The 19,223-nt window shown below is 41.2% G+C and overlaps 2 protein-coding genes across 3 annotated transcripts; both read left to right on the top strand.

Annotated features, from left to right (window-relative positions):
• Positions 1 to 40: 40 nt before the first annotated feature.
• Positions 41 to 9,508, top strand: LOC306830103 (flotillin-2). Of its 2 annotated transcripts, none has more exons than XM_079353357.1 (11): positions 41 to 168; positions 1,440 to 1,521; positions 2,410 to 2,500; positions 2,639 to 2,762; positions 3,308 to 3,426; positions 4,711 to 4,824; positions 4,920 to 5,039; positions 5,413 to 5,627; positions 6,479 to 6,662; positions 6,920 to 7,069; positions 7,559 to 9,508. In XM_079353357.1, exons 1-11 carry the CDS (start codon positions 120 to 122, stop codon positions 7,595 to 7,597), a joined length of 1,287 nt encoding a protein of 428 aa, XP_079209483.1. In that variant the 5' UTR covers positions 41 to 119; the 3' UTR covers positions 7,598 to 9,508. The 2 variants fall into 2 exon arrangements, with proteins under 2 accessions (XP_079209483.1, XP_079209484.1); XM_079353358.1 differs by lacking the exon at positions 41 to 168 and adding an exon at positions 236 to 256.
• A 322-nt stretch (positions 9,509 to 9,830) lies between these two features.
• LOC306830102 (protein FAM222B-like) lies at positions 9,831 to 19,209 on the top strand. Its single transcript, XM_079353356.1, has 3 exons — positions 9,831 to 10,055; positions 13,004 to 13,131; positions 13,727 to 19,209. The coding sequence occupies exons 2-3, from the start codon at positions 13,050 to 13,052 to the stop codon at positions 15,775 to 15,777; spliced, it is 2,133 nt and encodes a 710-aa protein (XP_079209482.1). The 5' UTR covers positions 9,831 to 10,055; positions 13,004 to 13,049; the 3' UTR covers positions 15,778 to 19,209.
• Positions 19,210 to 19,223: the final 14 nt, after the last annotated feature.

Raw genomic sequence — 19,223 nt, 5'->3', positions numbered from 1 at the left:
TTAGGTGGGGCGGGGGCTGCTGTTGTTGCTCTCGTCGTTCAGGACTTCCACACACGGAACGAACCATCCGTTAAGGTTGAACCTGCTGTTCATCGTTTGTGTCGCCGTCTCGAGTGAACATGGGGAGCTGTTTAACCGTGGGTCCGAACGAAGCTCTGGTGGTCTCCGGTGGGTCTTCTTCCGCTTTATCTTACCGACTTTACCGTCATCCTAATGCGAGAGCTTAAGCATCATTGATGCGTGATCCTATAAACCAGTGCGTGTTTTTTTTTTTTAACCAAGCCTCTTTATTTTGTTTCTTATTCAGCATCGTGTGTTAATGTTACATTTCATTAAACGGGCCGTTGACGTGCAGCGTGAGGTAATACGTCAGAAACGTGACCGTTAAATCAACGTTTATTTAAAACGTTAGCTTCGTTAGCAGACGAGGCAGCGGCGCTCAGAGTATTAACATACACTATTAACAGATTATAGATTATACATCTTCTTTAGTTTTTACATTTAAACTGTGATTACATATTGGCGTTGGTCAAAAGTTATTGTTTATATATTGTCTTTTTGGAGCAGTCTGTAACCTCATTTAGGCCCCCAGTGATGTTATTTTCACTGGGGGCCTATATATATATATATATATATATATATATATATATATATATATATATATATATATATATACACATATACACTCTTATAATAAACTATAAAGACAGAATGATAAGTTAAGTAGCTCTATCTATCTATCTATCTATCTATCTATCTATCTATCTATCTATCTAACATGCAATAATAGTCTTATACTATTATGTTTATAACACAAGAGGCCGTTTTATCCTCTGCTGGACCGGCCTTTTAAGAGTATACCCACTGATTTAGGTACCACTACACCGCTGAGTATAGTTTTCCAATTGCACTTTCATTTAACAAAGGTACATCAGAGTAAGTTTATTTCTGTGAGACGTTAAAAAACAGTCATGAGAAGTGATTTGGGTGTAAATCCTAACGAGAGACTCATTTTAAAGTCACCTTTAACTCAATCCTTAATCAGGTTTAACGGTGGTTTATCGTTGTTGTTGTAAATTAGATTTAAAGTTGTAATGACATTTTTACATTCAGCCAAGAATACAGTGAAGTAGTGCAGATGTTGTAAAGGAGAGATAAGGATCTGAGAAACACTGGCTGCACTGCACAAGAACACAAGAGGCAGAAATCAAGATTAGAGAGGAGAAAAATGACAGCATGCATTCAACTATCCCTCAGCTGCATGTTGTGGTTACATCCATTTAAAGCCACAGAATGGGCACAGCCACAAATTGACTTGAAATTGATCAAATAAGATGACTCTGTCCTGAGTGTTCAGTTCGAAGTGAGTTCATATTAAATCCAATACAAAGGTCACAGCAGGTTGATAATTGATGAATGTGTGTTGTCTCTTCCCTCAGGTGGTTGTTGTGGCTCCGATACGAAGACCTACGCCGTCGGAGGCTGGGCCTGGGCTTGGTGTCTCATCTCGGACACTCAAAGGTGCAAGATTGACAAGATCTTTTATTTCATCTTGGAGTCGAGTTGGCTCTTTCAGTCGCTCCTTGAAATCTTTTCTATGCGAGCAACTCACCACAGAGAAGTGGACTATTCTAGTGAAAGCCGTCTTTTTCAGACAAACCACTTTGCCGTGTTGAAAATTCACAGCGAGGCCGGTTTCATTCAGTTAAAGGAAGTCAGTCAGCAAGTGAAGGATCACAATTACATATCCTGTTAAGTATTACTCAGTATGTTAAAGGTGTGTCTTATATAAACTGAGGCAGAGGTCCACATATTTCCCCTTGTCTAAGCTGTTTGTGTGACTGATGAATACGCTCAGCTCTGTGTAGAAAAGTGCACCTTCGGGTTAATCTTTAGCAGCAGCTGTCTTTGGCTGGTTAACATTCATCACATAGATTATTTTTTTTATTCCACAGCACTGATCTTCAATGCTGCTACAGGTCGTGGCTCTGAGATTGTGAAATTTTCCATTACCTCATTTCCCGAGCATTGCTCCGATTTATTGTCCAGAAGTTGGAGTTTAGTCGTGGTGGTAAAATGCAGCGAAACAAAACAAAACACAGCTGTCAGTGAACACTGCACTGAGGTGTTGTAACTCCAGATTTCCTTCTTCTTCTCTAGAGGCAAAGGGCTCCTTTAAATCTCATCTGTCGTGATAATAGTTAGATGAACATTTAGGCATTCTTATCCTGAGTAACTTAATGTGACGACTTGTTTTTGGCCTTTAACGTTGATCCGGGTCATAAAGTCAGATTTATGAACTGAATTCAGTGAAGTGAAATGATAAGACATGAGAAAGGTCAGACGCTGTTACTATTTTATGATCTTCTCTTCGTGGTCGACTGATTGTGTTTTTGTTCCTCACTTTAGGATAACCTTAGAGATCATGACTCTGCAGCCGCGATGTGAGGATGTGGAGACCGCAGAGGGGGTCGCCATCACCGTCACCGGGGTGGCTCAGGTAACACAACATACCTACTGCACATTTAACTCATGTTACCTTTTCCTTACCTACCGACGTATTGTTTGTGTGGTGCCATCAAATATTTCCCCATAATTTAGAAAGCTCCGAAGACGATATGTGACTGTGTCTCTTCAGGTGAAAGTCATGACGGAGCAGGACTTGCTGGCTGTAGCTTGTGAGCAGTTCCTGGGTAAATCAGTCATGGAGATCAAAGCTGTGGTTCTGCAGACTTTGGAGGGACATCTGCGCTCTATTCTTGGTACGATCATTCTTTCCACGGAAGCAGTGTTTTGTCCATAATTAAGTTGTTTTCATGAACGTGTGATTGATTGACTGAACTGCCATTAGGCCAACTCTACGAACGAGTTATTTTTGCGGATTTGTTATTTATCTTTTTGCTTTTTTTAAAATTAGAACAACGATGTCCATTTTAGTTTCCCTGGTCTCCAAGAATGAAGATTTCTGGATTCATCTTTAGTCCAACCAAGTGTCCGACGCCAGAAGATCACAAATACATAAATCAGAGCAAATACTCCAAAGTAACAAATTAACTAATTTTAAAAATAGATTTAGATTATCTTTCATCAAATCGATAAATGTTTCAAACAATTGATGGTCTTGTTTACAAAACTGGTTTGTCACGACAGCTGTGTGGCGTCTGGCGGGCATGTTGTTAGCACAAGATCGCCTCATGACTGTGTTGAACACACTCTCCTCAGTCAAAAGAAAATTCAAATCATTTTTTAAGTGACTTTTATCGTACATGTGGAATCATGTCTAACCTGATGTGTGTAACTTTTGTAGGTACTTTGACTGTAGAGCAGATCTACCAGGACAGGGACCAGTTTGCTAAACTGGTGAGGGAGGTAGCCGCTCCAGATGTGGGCAGGATGGGTATCGAGATCCTCAGCTTTACCATCAAGGTGGGTTGGAGGTGATGTGGAGTGTCTCGGTTTGTGATGACCCTCATCTCTTCTTCTCTCCTCTGAAAACGATCGGGATGATGCAACGTTTACATGCAGGCCCAAATATGAAGCGGTTATTCCCAGAACGTGTTCTTCAAACTTTATCTGGCTGATCTCCTGAAGAACAGCCTGTAAGAAGCACTGACCGACCAAGAGAAAAGCTTGCACTTCTCAGCATGATCATGCTTCTTTTTAGAGTTTAAAGTCCAGGAAAGCTGTAAGAAAAGTGTAGTTCAGTGTTTAATAAGTTTACAGGCCCATCCATGGTGACTATAAATCCATGAGATTTAGATCTCACAGTAAATCTCCTGCTCCATGTGACCATCATTTGCCTTCAGATCCTTTCAGTGATGATGATGTGAGTTCTTATCTCCTCTCCTTTTGGTCTTGAATATGTTTCTCCATGAAGCTGGTCAGATGTAACTGACTCTTGTTTAGTGCATTAGTCTGATGCACGCTTGCATCAGCTCAGAAGTGCATCACTGTGACTGTGAGCACTTTGTTTCATCCATTTCTTCCTTAATGAGGTATGATCTGCTATTTAGAGCCAGCACACGAGTAATAACGTGGGTGTTTGTTTACTCTCTGCACCGTCTGTGGATATCATACAAACACAGTTTTTGGATTTGTTTTTATGTGCTGTTGATGCTGCTGCTCATTAGAGGAGTCTCATTATTGTCAGCAGGACCCTCAGCCTGTAGAGTTCACTGTTGTTCATTGGAGTTAATTGAAGCGTGGTGCAGACACAGCGGCTGACCAAAGTGCTTATCTGGAAACCCAGTGTCCATTTCTATCACATCAATTAGTCCAGCATGAGATGGTTTCTGTGAAGTCCGGATGAGCTGGCTTGTAAATACGGATTTCAGATCCCCTTTTTATTTTTTTGCATCTTCTCGATTTGAAACAACAAAAAGAGTGATACACTCCTGTCAAAAACAATTTAGCATTTTTATTGAACAAATTGCAACAGAGTAGACGCACACATGCATGTTCTTAACAAAAGACCTTTTTATGAACTGTGTTTAGTCGTGATTTTAGTTTAATGTGCAAACGTAACCTCAAAGGAGATAAAGCCTCGTGCACCCTCGAGTCTTTGGTGAGGGAACAAATGATCGAGAGAAAATGCTCCGCTGTCATAGCACTAACTTCACGTTTGCTTGGTTAAATGTGTTTTCAGTTCTATTGTGCCAGTCTTTAGAGGTATAAGTTGAGTCGACCTGTTTGTCTGTTCTGTGCTCGCAGGACGTGTATGATAAACTCGATTACCTGAGCTCCCTCGGGAAGACCCAGACTGCAGCTGTCCAGAGGGATGCAGACATCGGCGTTGCCGAGGCAGAGAGGGATGCTGGGATACGGGTGAGGAGGTTCTAGCTGATTGGGGAGTCTGGGAAATGAATTTCACAATCACAACAACCAAACTGAGCTCTGCTTTTCGTCTTCATCGTCTCCAGGAAGCAGAATGTAAGAAAGAGATGATGGACGTTAAATTCCAGGCGGACACCAGGATGGCTGACTCCAAACGAGAACTGGAGCTGCAGAAAGCTTCTTTCAACCAGGAAGTCAACACTAAAGTAGGAACATGAGGTTTTAGTTTCCTCTAATGTTTGAGTCAATGTTCAGGATCAGATATACAGTACATAAAGATATATCCTGCCATTTACAACAGTTATGAACTCAAGCAGTTCAACCAATAGTGTGCAGACAGGAAGCAATTTGTTTAACATTTTTTGAGAGATGTGAACTTTCCAAAATGCCAAAAAAGACACGTCTGTTTCAATAGAATACATGAGTTTAAATACTCAGTTAACATTTTAGAAGAAAGAGAAGCTCAAACAAACTTACACAAAGATTAGACCGTAATGTATCTAAAAGATACTGACAGGATAGAAAAGGCTCGTTCTATGTTGTAACTAAGTTTAGAGCAAGTTGTGTGTTTATTTTCAGAAAGCAGAAGCCCAGCTGGCCTACGAGCTGCAGGCGGCCAAAGAGCAGCAGAAGATCCGCCTGGAGGAGATTGAGATCCAAGTGGTGCAGAGGAAGAAAGAGATCACTATCGAGGAGAAGGAGATCGACCGCGTAGACAAGGAGCTCATTGCTACTGTGAAGAGGCCCGCTGAGGCCGAGGCCTACAAGATGCAGCAGCTGGCTGAGGGGCATAAGTGAGTTAGAACACCGAAGTTTAACCTTCATCAAGTAGTAAGAGCAATTAGTGGAAAGACAAGGTGACAAAGAGAATCCTCATTCCTCCGTGGCCTGTAAGTGACTTCACAGTAAACTACCAGGAGTACATATCTGAAACATCTGGTAGAGACTAGAGGCCATGTCAGGAGCAAAATGTTTCATGTGTGAAACGTGCCAATGAATAATTCTGAAGTATTTTAGGCTGTTTTAAAGCAGTTAATGGTTACATGTTTTAACAGAAACTAAGTAGAAAATTTGCATCACTGAGAATAGCATGGTTGGGTTTTGGCTAAATCATTTTTAAGGTGTTTCAGCTGAGGGGTCAATCATGTGAGAGAAGCTGCAGCGACGGTACCATAGCTTCCAGATCGCTGCAGCTGATGAGATCAGAAAAAGAAATCAGCTTCATAATCAGTCGCACACAATAAAGCGTCATCAGACCACCAAAAGAATGAGTGAGAAATACAATAATGTACACAACAGTATTACTGTTCAAACTTGATGGTTGTTTGTGGCCTTGTATGTCACACAGAAAGTGGCCTTTAAATTCAGAGGTATCGGTCAACAAACGTTTTAACCTGCTCCAAAGGGAGGTCAGAGGTCGTGAGCTAAAGATTAGCACCATCACACTGTGTTTCTGCAAGAGTTTTGTATTACTGGTTAAAGACATACTAAAATATGGATGATTATCTGTCACCATGGCTTGAAACAGAACCGTAAAATCCTTACAAACTGAATGACTAACCGTGCCAAAGGTTTCTTCATTTTGTTACAATATTTGAACCAGTTGAAACTCAATATGTTTACGGAGTGTCCTCCCCTTCACCAGGACGAAGACTGTGTTGATCGCTCAGGCCGAGGCAGAGAAAATCAAGAGGATCGGTGAGGCTGAGGCCTCCTCCATTGAAGCAGTGGGAAAGGCCGAGGCTGAGAAGATGAGACTGAAGGCTGAGGCCTATCAGATGTACGGAGACGCAGCTAAGACTGCCCTGGTCCTCGAGGCTCTTCCCAAGGTAAACCATGGTGGGGGGGGGGTCAGTAAAAGTTCATTAATGCATCACCTCTGATCACCTGTACTGAAGGTTTGTTAAAGAAACTCCACGAAGAGCTCAGTGGTTTGTTCCAGCATACATGGCATCAGGATCACAGATCACATTTCTTCAGCTTGATTCACAACTCTGGAGACTATGACTCATGTCGCACATTATCACTGACTTTAGATTTTTGATTATCTCCAGCCGACAGTTAACTGTTTCACCGTGTCTTGCAGATTGCTGCCAAAGTGGCGGCGCCATTAGCCAGGACCAACGAGATCGTTATCCTGAGTGGGGAGGGCAGCCGTGTGACGGGTGAGGTCAACCGTCTTCTGGCTGAACTTCCTGTGTCTGTCAACGCCCTCACAGGAGTGGACTTGTCAAAGGTGAGCAACCTTACCTGAGTAAAAATAGTGTCTGAAATGATGCACATCAGTATCCTAACCATGAAACCCTGTTTATCACAACATACAATTGTTTCTGTCAGAACACAGTACATTGATTGATTCACAGCGAAAGTTGTCTTTAGTCCTCTAATTGATTGTTTCAGTATACAGTTGTCAAAGTTTTCAATACCGAGTGTTTGGAAACGACAAAATCCTCATTCTTTTAACTGAAGACAATCAGAAAAAAAACATTTTCATAAGACAGGTGTGTAGGAGAGGAATCAATCCATCAAACACTCTCAGACTCCAGAGTTTCTAAAATGTGCTGTAGTAGTGTATTTGTGCAGGAGTTTGCCTGAAATGTTCAGAAACTATGAATAGAAGAACTTTAGGTTCATGAAGGCATCCATCTTACATGTGGATGATTCATTTTTGTTTGTATCGGCCTCTCAGAGTTTGAATGTTGAATAAATGTCCCTTTCTCCACAGATCCCGCTGCTGCAGAAAATGACCAGTGCTCAAGCCTGAAAGCAGCGGCTCCACATGACTCCAGTATCTGTTGTATGCACTCTGATAGACTGCCTTTAATACACTTGAAGAACTTTGTTGTTTTATACGTAAATATACTGTATACCAAGTGAATTTTGGAAACCTCTGGTGCCTTACTTTATACAGGACCAGAATATCTGCATGCACTGCTGCTCATTCAACTATGTTTTTGTTTGGTTTTGAACATGGGAACATTTTTTGTTGTTGTTTTTTTTAATGATTATTTTTAGATATATATATGGCCCATTTGTATAAAATGTCAATGAATTGGAGAGCGGACTTTAGACCTGTTTACCTATTGACACTCGGGTTCGATCCAGTAGAAATGAACACATTCTTTGATATTTGTACATTGGGGCCTTTTCATTTTCAGACATCTCGGCCTGTGTGTCGGCCTTTTTGTTGATTTACATACCTCTTTATTTATTTTGTGACAGATCTGCATTCCCTCGATAATCTGAATATTTTATTGTAATTGTGGAGTTTTTGTTGTGTTGCACAAGTTATTTAACTTTTGGTGTAATTCAGGTTAATTTATGTGATTTATTTTACAATGTAACCGGTGCTCACAGTCTTAAAGCCCTTATAATGTTTAAATACTGTCGGCTCCTTTGCACGAAGTTTTACTCTCCACCAACTTTGGATTGCAGGCATTATAGATACAACTTCTGTGTATATGCTGACAAGAACACTGATAGATGATAGATAGATAGATACTTTATTGATACCGAGGAAAATTCAAGGCAGGTTCAGCTTATGTGCTGATATAGTTGGCGTGTAATTTGGTCCTGTAATATTTTGTGTAAATTTTAATGTAAGTTAAAATAGTTTGGACCTCAATTAAGGTCAAGAAATTGTTGTAGGAAGAAAAAAAAAACAATCACCGGGAGAGGGCCAGTTAAAAAAAAAAAAGAGTTGAAATGTGTTTATGTTGTGGAAAAAAGTTTAATGTGAAAATATTCTAAAACTGAAAGGCCAAACAGTGATGCCAAATAGAATAGATTTAGTTAAAGCTTAAGGAGTTCGTAAACGTTGTAGATTTTCTGATGTATACTTTCATACTACAAAGAACTTTAGATGCTCTACCATGTTTTACACGATGTGTAAAGAAATCAAAGTTTCACACGTCAGAGAATCACAGTTCCTATTGGATGTTTGTTCCTGTTTTATTTATTTTTATTTAAATTAGGACATCAGATATAGAAGGATATTTAAGCAGAGGTCCTTAATCTATCAGACTATTTTCATCTGTATTAAGCCATGATATCACTGTTTGTAAATGCTCACAACGCTTTGCTGTTTTGGCGCTCAAGTACACCTTTAATGCTATGTTTTGGTGCAGCAGTGAAAATGATCTGTCGCACATTTATCTGTCAAAGGTTTAGGGGGGAAGTGATGGAGATGGTAGGTACAGTTTGTTGTTTGGCTTACCTAGTTGAATCCATCCTATGAAATGTGTTTCATGCTAAAATGAAAGTGTTTAGTTTGAACCTGATATCTAAAAACAGTTGACACATCAAATACAACAGTAGTTTTATAAATGGCTGAAGAAACAGCTGGTACGAATCAATGCAGAATTAACAGATGACTGTTATTGTTGTTGTTGACATTGATCATTGTAACCATCTTCAGTCGATTTTATTTTTGACTCGTTCTTTGCTGATTCTGTGACTTGACAAATACTGTGACCATTTTGATTCGATTAGCTTTAAATGTGTCAATGTATAGATGACATAGTTATGTTATCTTTTAACGTTAATTACAACATGTACACGTGTGTCTCGAAAAACACGAGTTCCTGTATGCTCTTGCTGCATGTCATCCGTCTGTATACAGAATAATTGGTTCACTCTCAGATAAATGTCATTCTAATAAATCCAAATGCCATCATTTATGTTATTTTTCTATTTTCACACCGCAAGCATTTAAATACTCCTGATTCAGCCTCTTATTCTGGCTTCAATGTAGGATGATTTACAACAGACCAACGCTTACTAGTATGTGATCTCTTTATGAGAAAATAAAACTAGATTTCAATCATTGTTGTTTTGGAGGCTTTTATTTTTGTAGTTATATCTTGATCATGTATGGTTATTTCTCAGGATAAACACGGAATAACTGTTTTATTTTGTGTTCTTTGACTTGAATATGCACTATCTGCACTGTATGCATATCTAGGCGTTGGAGAGTAAAAAATAAATAAATTACAACCTATAAATTTGCGTTTCCGGTGGATTATCGCACAGGCGTTGGCCGTCGGTGCCTACATGCAGACTCGGGGTCCTTTTCATTTGCGCATGCGTCATAAATGTTGCTGCCGTAGCCGGACAGCAGCACGGAGAACCAACACAGAGGGGGATGATCTCTTTATATTTATAAACCACATCGACGTCACATCTCCACAAAATGAAGTTTCCCTACTCATAGATCCGTGGAAGTGAGTATAATCTTTTCCTTTTTTTAGCGGTTTCGTCGATGTTTTTCCTCCATGAAAAGCCAAAGTTTGCTCACCAGCTGGCCTGCTCACAATAAGCACAAAGAAGCTCCTTATTTATTGTGCTGCTGCTTGACTCGAGGTTACCCACTGAACAATTTAATTTAAAAACAATAAAAAAATTTCTTACGGGAGGTTTCGTGCCCAGTCTGCCCAGTTCTCTGTTTGAAATAGTCCAGTTTAATTTATCAGATTAGTAAAGATAACTGGGGGCAGATTGCAGGACAGATGGCTAACCTCACCTAGCTGCAGTCTGTCTGAAAGTTAAAACCTAAGCCGTCTACATGATTGTACAAAATGTTTTTTTCTTTGGTTTGATATACGTTTGAAAACCTGACAGGGATTATCTAAGGCGTTAGCTGCAGACGAGCTTCCCACGGTGTGACTGTGTAAAAGGTCACATTATTATCCTGCCTGCATTAATGAACATCCTCTAACAACACTCAGTCCACTGCGTCATCCTGATGCAGGCAGAGAGACCAGCCACCAACATGTCATTCACCATAGAGTATTGAAAACACACTTACCAAACATGTCGTTTTTAAATGTCTCATACAACATACAATATGTCTACATATTGTACAATCTCAGATCTTTAAAGTGGACATATTATACCTCGTTGTTCACCTTTTCAAACACTCCCCTGTGCTCTAAATGAATTATCTGGTCCAAATAAAACATGAATCAAGCAGCAAGAGGAGGTTTGTGACCCTGTAGAAACCAGCTCTCTCAGAACGCTCCGTTTTGGTGTGTGTGTCTCTTTAAATTTAATAACCCCGCCCTCTTGAGTTTTCCCCTCATAGATATAACTCCTTCACTAACTAGAATAAAAATGACAGACCTGTGCAAAAGTTTTGCTCCAGGCTGGAAGTGGAGTCCATGGAGACACCAGGGGAGGGATTTTTTTCTTACGATAATTCAACTTGTAATGTCACAAATTTAGAAAATTTGAAACTGAGCATTTTTCTCTGTGTTGTAAGACTTCTGCAGACCACAACAAAGGACTGGATGGATTTATTTCAAATTTCGTGGGTCAGTAGAAACTCAGATTACCCAAATGTTCAAAAACAGTTGATTTCTCATAATATGTCCCCTTTAATTAAAACTAGGGGTGCAAAGATGAATCGTAGAATCGCAATTAATTGATTCAAAGATGTCAAGGTTCACATTGACACTCTGAAAAATAAATTACAATAACATGGTGAGTGTCAGAGGCTGCAGATCGAGATTTAGAAATTGAGGACGAACCGCGGTCTTTTAAATGGAAGGTGTGGAAGCACTACAGCCTCCTCAAGAAATGAAAAAAAAAAACTGTGCACAAAGATTGCAAGAAGACGGGGAGCTACACAAATACCACAACCAACATGATGCTGCACAACGAGAAGCTTCAATCAGCTTCCCCTTGTTGAGAGAAAACAAACATTAAAAGGTCAAACCACACTGACAAGCAGGTTAGCTTCCCTTAAAAGGAAACTCCTCCTGTCATCTTCTGTCTACAGCCTCATTTTGTACAACAGATTTTGAGAGAATCGTATCATGAGTTTAGTGAATCGTAAAATCCCTATCATAGACTAGAGTGTTGAATACACGCTTTCCATACATGTCCTTTAAGTGTCTAATACAACAATGCATCTCTACATTGAGCACAATCTTAAAACTGATCTAAAAGACGGTTTTGTTGGGTTTTTTTCTCCTACAAGCCAGCCAATAATTTAATGCCAGACACAAGTGATGAATCATAAACTGTCTGATGAATCTGCAACATGACTGGACCATAAGAAAATGTTATTGCTTCAGGGATCCTGTCTCATTTCCCTTCCAGTGAAAACGCCAACAGACTGCTGTTCTGAGACCGATGATTATTTTCCTTTTGCATTAGTCTGTCACTGGGACTCTGGGTATTGCCTAATGGCCGGTGTTGTGAACACTGCTTCTTTGTGTAATACCTCTGATATAAGCTAACAACACGTTTCAGCTTGTGACTACTGCAACAAAGGCCCAGGCCTTAGCACTAGGTCAAAAACTATGATTCAGTCTGTTACACATTTTATTTCAATAATAAACATTTTACTAGTTTCCCCCTCTGAGTGTTGATGATATGCTGTTTTTTTTTTTGCTACTATAAATTGAAATCCATTTGTTTTTATTTTGGATTTGGGTCGGACATTTTTAACAGTGCTACCTATCAACCGATTTCAAAATCATCATTAAACCATCAGTTATCATGAAAGGGTTGGCAGAATCAATTGTGACTTACATTGATCATTACTAATTATCTCTTTTGTTGAAAGCATGTTAGAGATAAAGCAAACACTGAAAATGTCATTCATCTTTATGACTTGAAAATGGTAACTTAAAACATATATGCACATCAGAGCCCAGAACCTTCTCCAGTAGATTATGGGGTTTACTTCAATATTATTTTGCAGAGTCATCAATTTATAGATTTGACAAACCTTTATGGTTAAATGATGCCTCAGACGTGTGCAGCTCTTCTTCGGTATTCAACAAGATAACTGGCTCTTCAGTTTAGTTTCCATCATATGACTATTAACACATCTGCATCAGAGGAATGTGGTCTGTTTTTGAGTGTGAGCAGGACAATCAAAACTGACTGGCTTGCAGCCTGCCATCACGATACGTCTACTTGATGTGTTACAGCCAACAAAAATCATGTTTTTCCCCACCATCTGAGTTCTTTGCTAGCTGCAGGCTAATCACTGTGAGCTCTGAAAGAATCATGACGCTGACTTTAAAAAAAAAAAAAAAAAAAAGCCATTTGCAAAAGGTCAAACAGGACTGGATGTGAACTAGGCGATGGCAAAGTCATTTCACACCACCGTAAGTGTCTTGTCAGCGGCTGACTTGTGTCTGCTCTGTTTTTCCCCCAGTATGGTGAGGGGAAGGTGTCTCATGCTGCATTAGTGGAATAGTGACATGCTGGCCTGTCTGCCAGCATCAGGTGACCCTACCATCAGACTTCTCTCCCGCACGCAGATGAACACCGGACTTCAGAAATGTAAGTTCTTCCCTCTTGACACCTTCTGTCCATTTGAAACGTCCTCACTGGTAAACACCAGGGAACATACAATTAATACACATCTTTCCTATATCTTGTGTTCATGATTTAATAAAAATGATTAAGTGTAAGTGGTCCAGATTATGTCATTATGACATAAGAGGTGACTTGACACCAAAAAAGCAATGTAGTCATGTTTCTTACATGTTGTAAATAATAGATGTTCTCAGCAAGTCTCGGCATTATAATGTGCTGAAAAGGCAAACTTGCTTGAAGGTTAAATAACAGCTCATGACTCGGCTGTTTAAAGCTATTTTTATTGCTGAAATAAACAATTTTTGTATTTATTTATTTTTTTGGCTCCAGCCTACCATTACAGATGGAAGTGAAATAAACTCGTTGTTTGCAATGATGCATTTAATTATTACAGAACACTTTACAGAGAGCTGGAGCAGAAAGCGGTGCAAGGCAGCTTTCACATTTATTATTTCCTTCCAGCGCTGCTTTGTCATTCAACTTGGTGTTTAAGTATATTACAGAGATGGGATTATTGTCAAATTTCTGTATCTCATCGATGACTTTATACACATTTCAGGGGAAACTACACAGAAGATGAGATCTGCCAACTACCCAACCCCAGCAGAGTTGGATGCCTATGCTAAGAAAATTGCCAACAACCCTCTTACTATCCAGATTTTTCCTAACAGTGTCAAAGTACCTCAGAGGAAGCACATTCGCCGCACAGTAAACGGTCTTGACACGTCTTCGTCCAGTCAGCGACACAGTCCCTACCCCTCTCAGGTCAGCTCCAGTAGGGGCCTTCTGGCTGTCCTGCGGGCACCAGTGAAAGGTGTCATCAAAGATTCAGACGGAAGCCGAACCCGGCAGCTTCACAAAGCAGTCATGAACCCTCACAGTGGGCCATATGCCCCTCAAAGCACTTTAAATCTCCCTCAGCCTGTTCCTCACCTACCAGGTCCATCAAACCCTGGGGCCCAGGCTGCCCAGAAGCAGGGCATGGTGCACCCACAGGTGCTTCAGCAACAGCAAAGCTTGTCTCGCCCAATGACTTTACAGCAGCCTCAAACTTTGCCTCACCCACAGGCTTTGCAGCAAAGGATGGCTCATCCACAAGGTCTGCAGCGGCAACAGAGCTTGTCCCAGGTTCAGACTTCACAGCAGCAAAGATTGGCTCTCCCACAAGGCATTCAGAGGCAGCAGAGTCTGCCTCACACTCAGGCTCTGCAGCAACAGCAGAGCCAGACACGTCCACCAGTGGTGCCACAGCAGCATCTTTCTCATTTGCAGACACTAAAGCATCAGGCGGCCCCTCCGCAAGCTTTACTCTCGCAACAAGGAGTGACTCAGGACCTACGCCACATCTCTGATGGAGCTCAGCTTTCAAGCCTACAGCACACCCAGGGTCTAGTTAGCTCACAGCCCCTCCCCCAAGCTGTGGGTGCAGGACCTCCTACCATGCCTAATAACCTACAGCAGCAGCCCCCACCAGGGGCGTATGGACCCCGGAAGCTCCCTGACGCAGACGCCCCACCAAATGTTACTGTATCTACCTCCACCATCCCACTGTCCATGGCTGCCAGTCTGCATCAGAACAGGCCGAGTGACTTGAGCAGCATCGTGCACCAAATCAACCAGTTGTGCCAGGCACGGGCTGGCATGGGCACCACCTCAGTCTGCGAGGGCCAGATCGCAAATCCAAGCCCGATCAGCCGCAACCTGCTAATCAACGCCAGCTCAAGGGTGTCCTCTCACCACCCGGGTCTGGGCTCTGTACCCAACTGTCTCATGGTGGGACCCCCAGACAAAGCTCCAACTCAGACTTCTAGTGCTGCTCTCCATTCACAGCCCAATATAGCTGCTAATAATAGTATACCTGCCTTTCACACAGACCCAGAGAAGGTACACCTGCAACAGCAGCAACAACACATACACCAACAGCAGCAGCAGCAGCAGCAGCAACAACAGCTTCAGCACCATTTACATCAGCAGAAACAACAGCAGCAACATTTACAGCAGCAACATTTACATCAACTACAGCAGCTGCAGCAGCAACGCTCCTGGGCCCAGCATCAACTGGCCCACATGCAGCAGCCCCCTGAAGGGGCTCATCCATGCAAGAACCCAAGGATGGAGCCTCCAACTGAGTGTTCGTTTCCCTCTGGGAACCTCAACTATCTCCACAAGCTACCCAACACAGCACAGTCCTTTCCTCTAAAACACCCTGCAGAAAAACCAAGACCATCATCGCCTATTAACTGCCCTGTGGGTTCTATGCCTTACATTAATGGCCACTACATGCAGCCATCATGGGGCAACATCCCAGCCACAGCAGGAAACAACGGATCAGGCCCTCAGGACCTCCCAGTGGCTTTCCAGGGAGGGCAAGCTGCTGCTGCCACCACAGAACGCATCCCAGGGGCAAAGTACCGGCCAGGAAAGGAAGGTCATCCTGGCCAGCCCAAGTTGATGCAGAATGTGGATTTCTTGGGAGGGGACTTCCAGATACCCAGCTTTCAGGAGCAGAACATGGATGCGATGCAGAAGATGCACAGGTCAGCCATGGGCCAAGTTCAGGACCCAAATAACGGTGGAGGGCTCCACAGTCATCATCCAGGCTACCGCTAAAGTGGGCACTTTTCCCCCCCATGGTGTGTTTTGAGTTTTTTTCTCAATAGCTACTTTCAGCTACTGTGGTTTATTCTTTTAGATCTTGCAAGTGATCAATTCCAATCTTATCCTCCAGAGCTTGATTTGTAGACCCACCAGGTTGTGATTTTTCAAAGTATTCCTCAGGTCTTGAGCCATGTCATACCTTTGTTGCAGATGAAGGGTTTTTAGAGATTGTTGTCCACCGTTGAGTTGGATTTTTCTTTCATCACTGGCATGGATATGCTGCTCTTTGTTCATGTATATATATGGTGTTCTTAAAAATTAATTTGCCGCTGAGAATATGCTTGCCATGATTGTCACAGTGCTTTTCCTAGCTTGACATGGAACAACTCAACTTTTTTCAGCATTTGTGGCCTTACAACTGCCCAAAGGCAACATTTAGGATGTCGTTGTGTCATGTCTTTTTTTTGCATTTATTTATCCTCTTTAATAGGTTTGTGATCCATTTTAATAAGAAGGTTACATTTATATGCAATTAATAAGACTGTTGATAAGGCGTCTATCCCTGAAGCTCTCTTATAGTTCAGGTGTATGTCTGATAATGGGCATAGGTGAGAGGCAAAACATGATCAGGAATTCAACATGGTTTCTAAAAACTGCACCGTGACTGGTCCTGTTAGTTTTTGCTCGAGTCCATGGATGAGCACGGAGTGCAAAAAACAGCTGACTTTCACTGTTAAACAGACTTCTAGTTAAATTGGAAAGTGCAAGCAAGAAAAGCAACATTTTTGATTTCTGTGATTTCATAAAAACTTCTGAAATATAAAGTAGTTATTCTAGGTTTGGAAGGTCTAAAGTACGCTTGTGTGTTATATTTAAAACAATGCTTTTGAAGTAGTTATTCTTTTTATTACAGGTTTTGTCTTATTTCTTTAGATGGTCCTACTTGAACTGTAGAAATTACTGTTATTAATGTTATCCCTAATATTTGGCAAAGGAGCAGACTCTCCATTAGCCCGTTTGTCTGTAGCTAATGTGAAACAGAACGGCTTCCCATTTATATTCAAATGATGTATGTATTTAAGTATGTGAAAAGCAAATTGATCACTTGCAAGCATGCAAGTATTTCAAATAATGCAAGGTGGGAACATGCTTAATTTCCCCTCCGACACATTTCCTCACCACTTTACTACTGTACTACAAGTGAACTGATGTGATGTGGACAATATCTGTGTGGCTTGTGGTGGGCTGTTCATCTACTAATCACTAGCCCTGCGTTGTATTTCTGCTACCTATAAAGAAAAAAGTGAGAACGTTTAATGCAGGTTATGTGTTGTGAGATGCGTCTAGCATGAAGCTCTGGACCCATTTCCTCCTCTAGTCTTTTTCGGGTTGGTGTTGTCTGGACATGTGTTGGTTCTACATCCTCAATCCTTCTGGAAAAAAAAGCCTTAAATGTCAAAGAAGTAATCTTCAACATAATATTTAGCTGAACTGACTTTCTTTAGCAGGTTTCCAAATTCAGTATGGCTTAACTGTGAGAAGGAAAGTTACTCTTTTTGTTCTTTCATTTGAAACCGGTTCTGCACCTGTGCTGTCCGATCATTGGGCAGTGCTAGCATGTCTAGTTAGTGGCACTCGGAGCAACGTTTCCAGAGTGGAAATGTAACGGTAACAGTTTTACCAATGGTGTTTATAAATCACCCATGTTCCTGTCCAAAATGTTGCCTATCAAGGATTTAAGATTTTAAGAGTGAACTATGAATAGTATTTAGCAGAATAAATAGTTATGTAGTACAGGGCTTGAGCAGTTATTTTAAAGTATTTGGATTGTGTTTTAGTTGTTTTACTTAATAAATATACTTATTTAGTTTAATTTATTATTTTTGGACCACTGCATCCTGAAGCCATAGGTGTTTCCACATTAGGTGCCATAGGTGACACATATTCGTGCAGACGTTGTAAACTGCGTCGTCTGCACTCATGGGTAAATAAAAAGGCTTTTGCATCCACGCTTTAATCTAATGTCTTTCACATTGCTCAGAATCTTTCCTCCTCAAGAGTTTTTTTTTTTTTTCATTCAGTATACAACAGTACAGGTGAAAAGGGAGAAAAGTGGCAAAATGAGGCATCATCTTTAGAGAACGAGATGTAAGCAAAGCTTTTATGGATTTTGGTCTTCATTTTTGATGGCAGTTTTTTTTTCCCCTGGCTCTCATTTTTGATGTGCCTGCCCCTTAAAGCTGCTATTGACTTTAATCTTAACACACACTAGTATGATTTGTGTGTGCATGTGTATGACTAGTAAATGATATATGGGCTGTAATCAGTGAAAATAAGTCCCTTTTTATGGGATGGGGGGGCAGGGTGAAAAGCCACAACTCAGACGCTGGTAAACTTGGTCATTTTCTATGAGATTGTTCTGAATATGTATTCACAGTGACGGAGTGATTTTCAGGAGTCTGGCCTGAAAAGAGGCCTAAAGTTTAACACCTGACGAGCCTGTTTTGTTTCCTTAAGTTTTAAAAATGAACACTAAACTATTTGACAGACCTGCCCCATTTATTTTTGAACTGCTTCGTTACAGCCCGAAATAGTCAGGTTCTACAGTTTCATATGAAGTGCCTCCACTGGGCTTAGTATGGAGAAGTGTGTGAGCGGGTGCTTGCGTGTGTGTCTGTTAAGCTTGGGTACTTGCACACAGGTGTGCACGCTAACAAAGGTGCACAGAGTTAATCTATGAGGGGGACCAAGCTACTTAGTGTAACTACTGATACTGTGTCATGGACTGAAGTCCTGAAGTGTGCCACGATTCCTAGACTCTGTCAGGATGTGTGAACTGTTTGCTGCTGACTCACTGACCAAAGTGACCAAGCGGTCCCTCTCTGTAACCACCCCGGCCAAATGCCTCGACGAGCTTGTAAATCGGGGACTTTTGGTCGTTCCAACAGTAATAAGCAACAACCTGGTGACATAAAGGAGAGCTGCTGCCCTCGTTTGGACAGCCAAAGAAAATCTTGTGAAGTGTAAAGATGTGAACAGGGAATTAATAAATCTAGAGGGAGTTGTTCCTGCCTGATCATATAAGCCACAGTAGGAGTCAGAACTTTAATGTGGTTTGATTTTACAGTATTATCAGGCAGAGAAACGTCAATGAGCACTGTAAGAAGCTACTCTACTTAAGCACATTGTAGCTCTCCATGTCAGTCGACTGAGATGGTAATATTTATTTGGTGACAGGCATTTAACTCTCTCTAGATTAATTTTTGCTCCTGATTAAATGGGCATCTTTGATTGTCAAAGATATTTCATGTTGTGAACGGTGGTGGAGGGGGGCTTACTTTCTCTACTTTGTGAAATGTGATATTCCAGTTTTGCCTAACCTTCAGGAATAACTTGTCTTGCACAAACATTCCCCCTAACCAAAATAAAGTTTGCAAACACAAAGCTTTTATAAGTGA

Source organism: Symphodus melops (assembly GCF_947650265.1).
Source record: "Symphodus melops genome assembly, chromosome: 10".
Lineage (NCBI taxonomy): Eukaryota > Metazoa > Chordata > Actinopteri > Labriformes > Labridae > Symphodus > Symphodus melops.
Note: the sequence above shows the minus strand (reverse complement) of the source record. Positions and strands in the feature narration are given on the sequence as shown.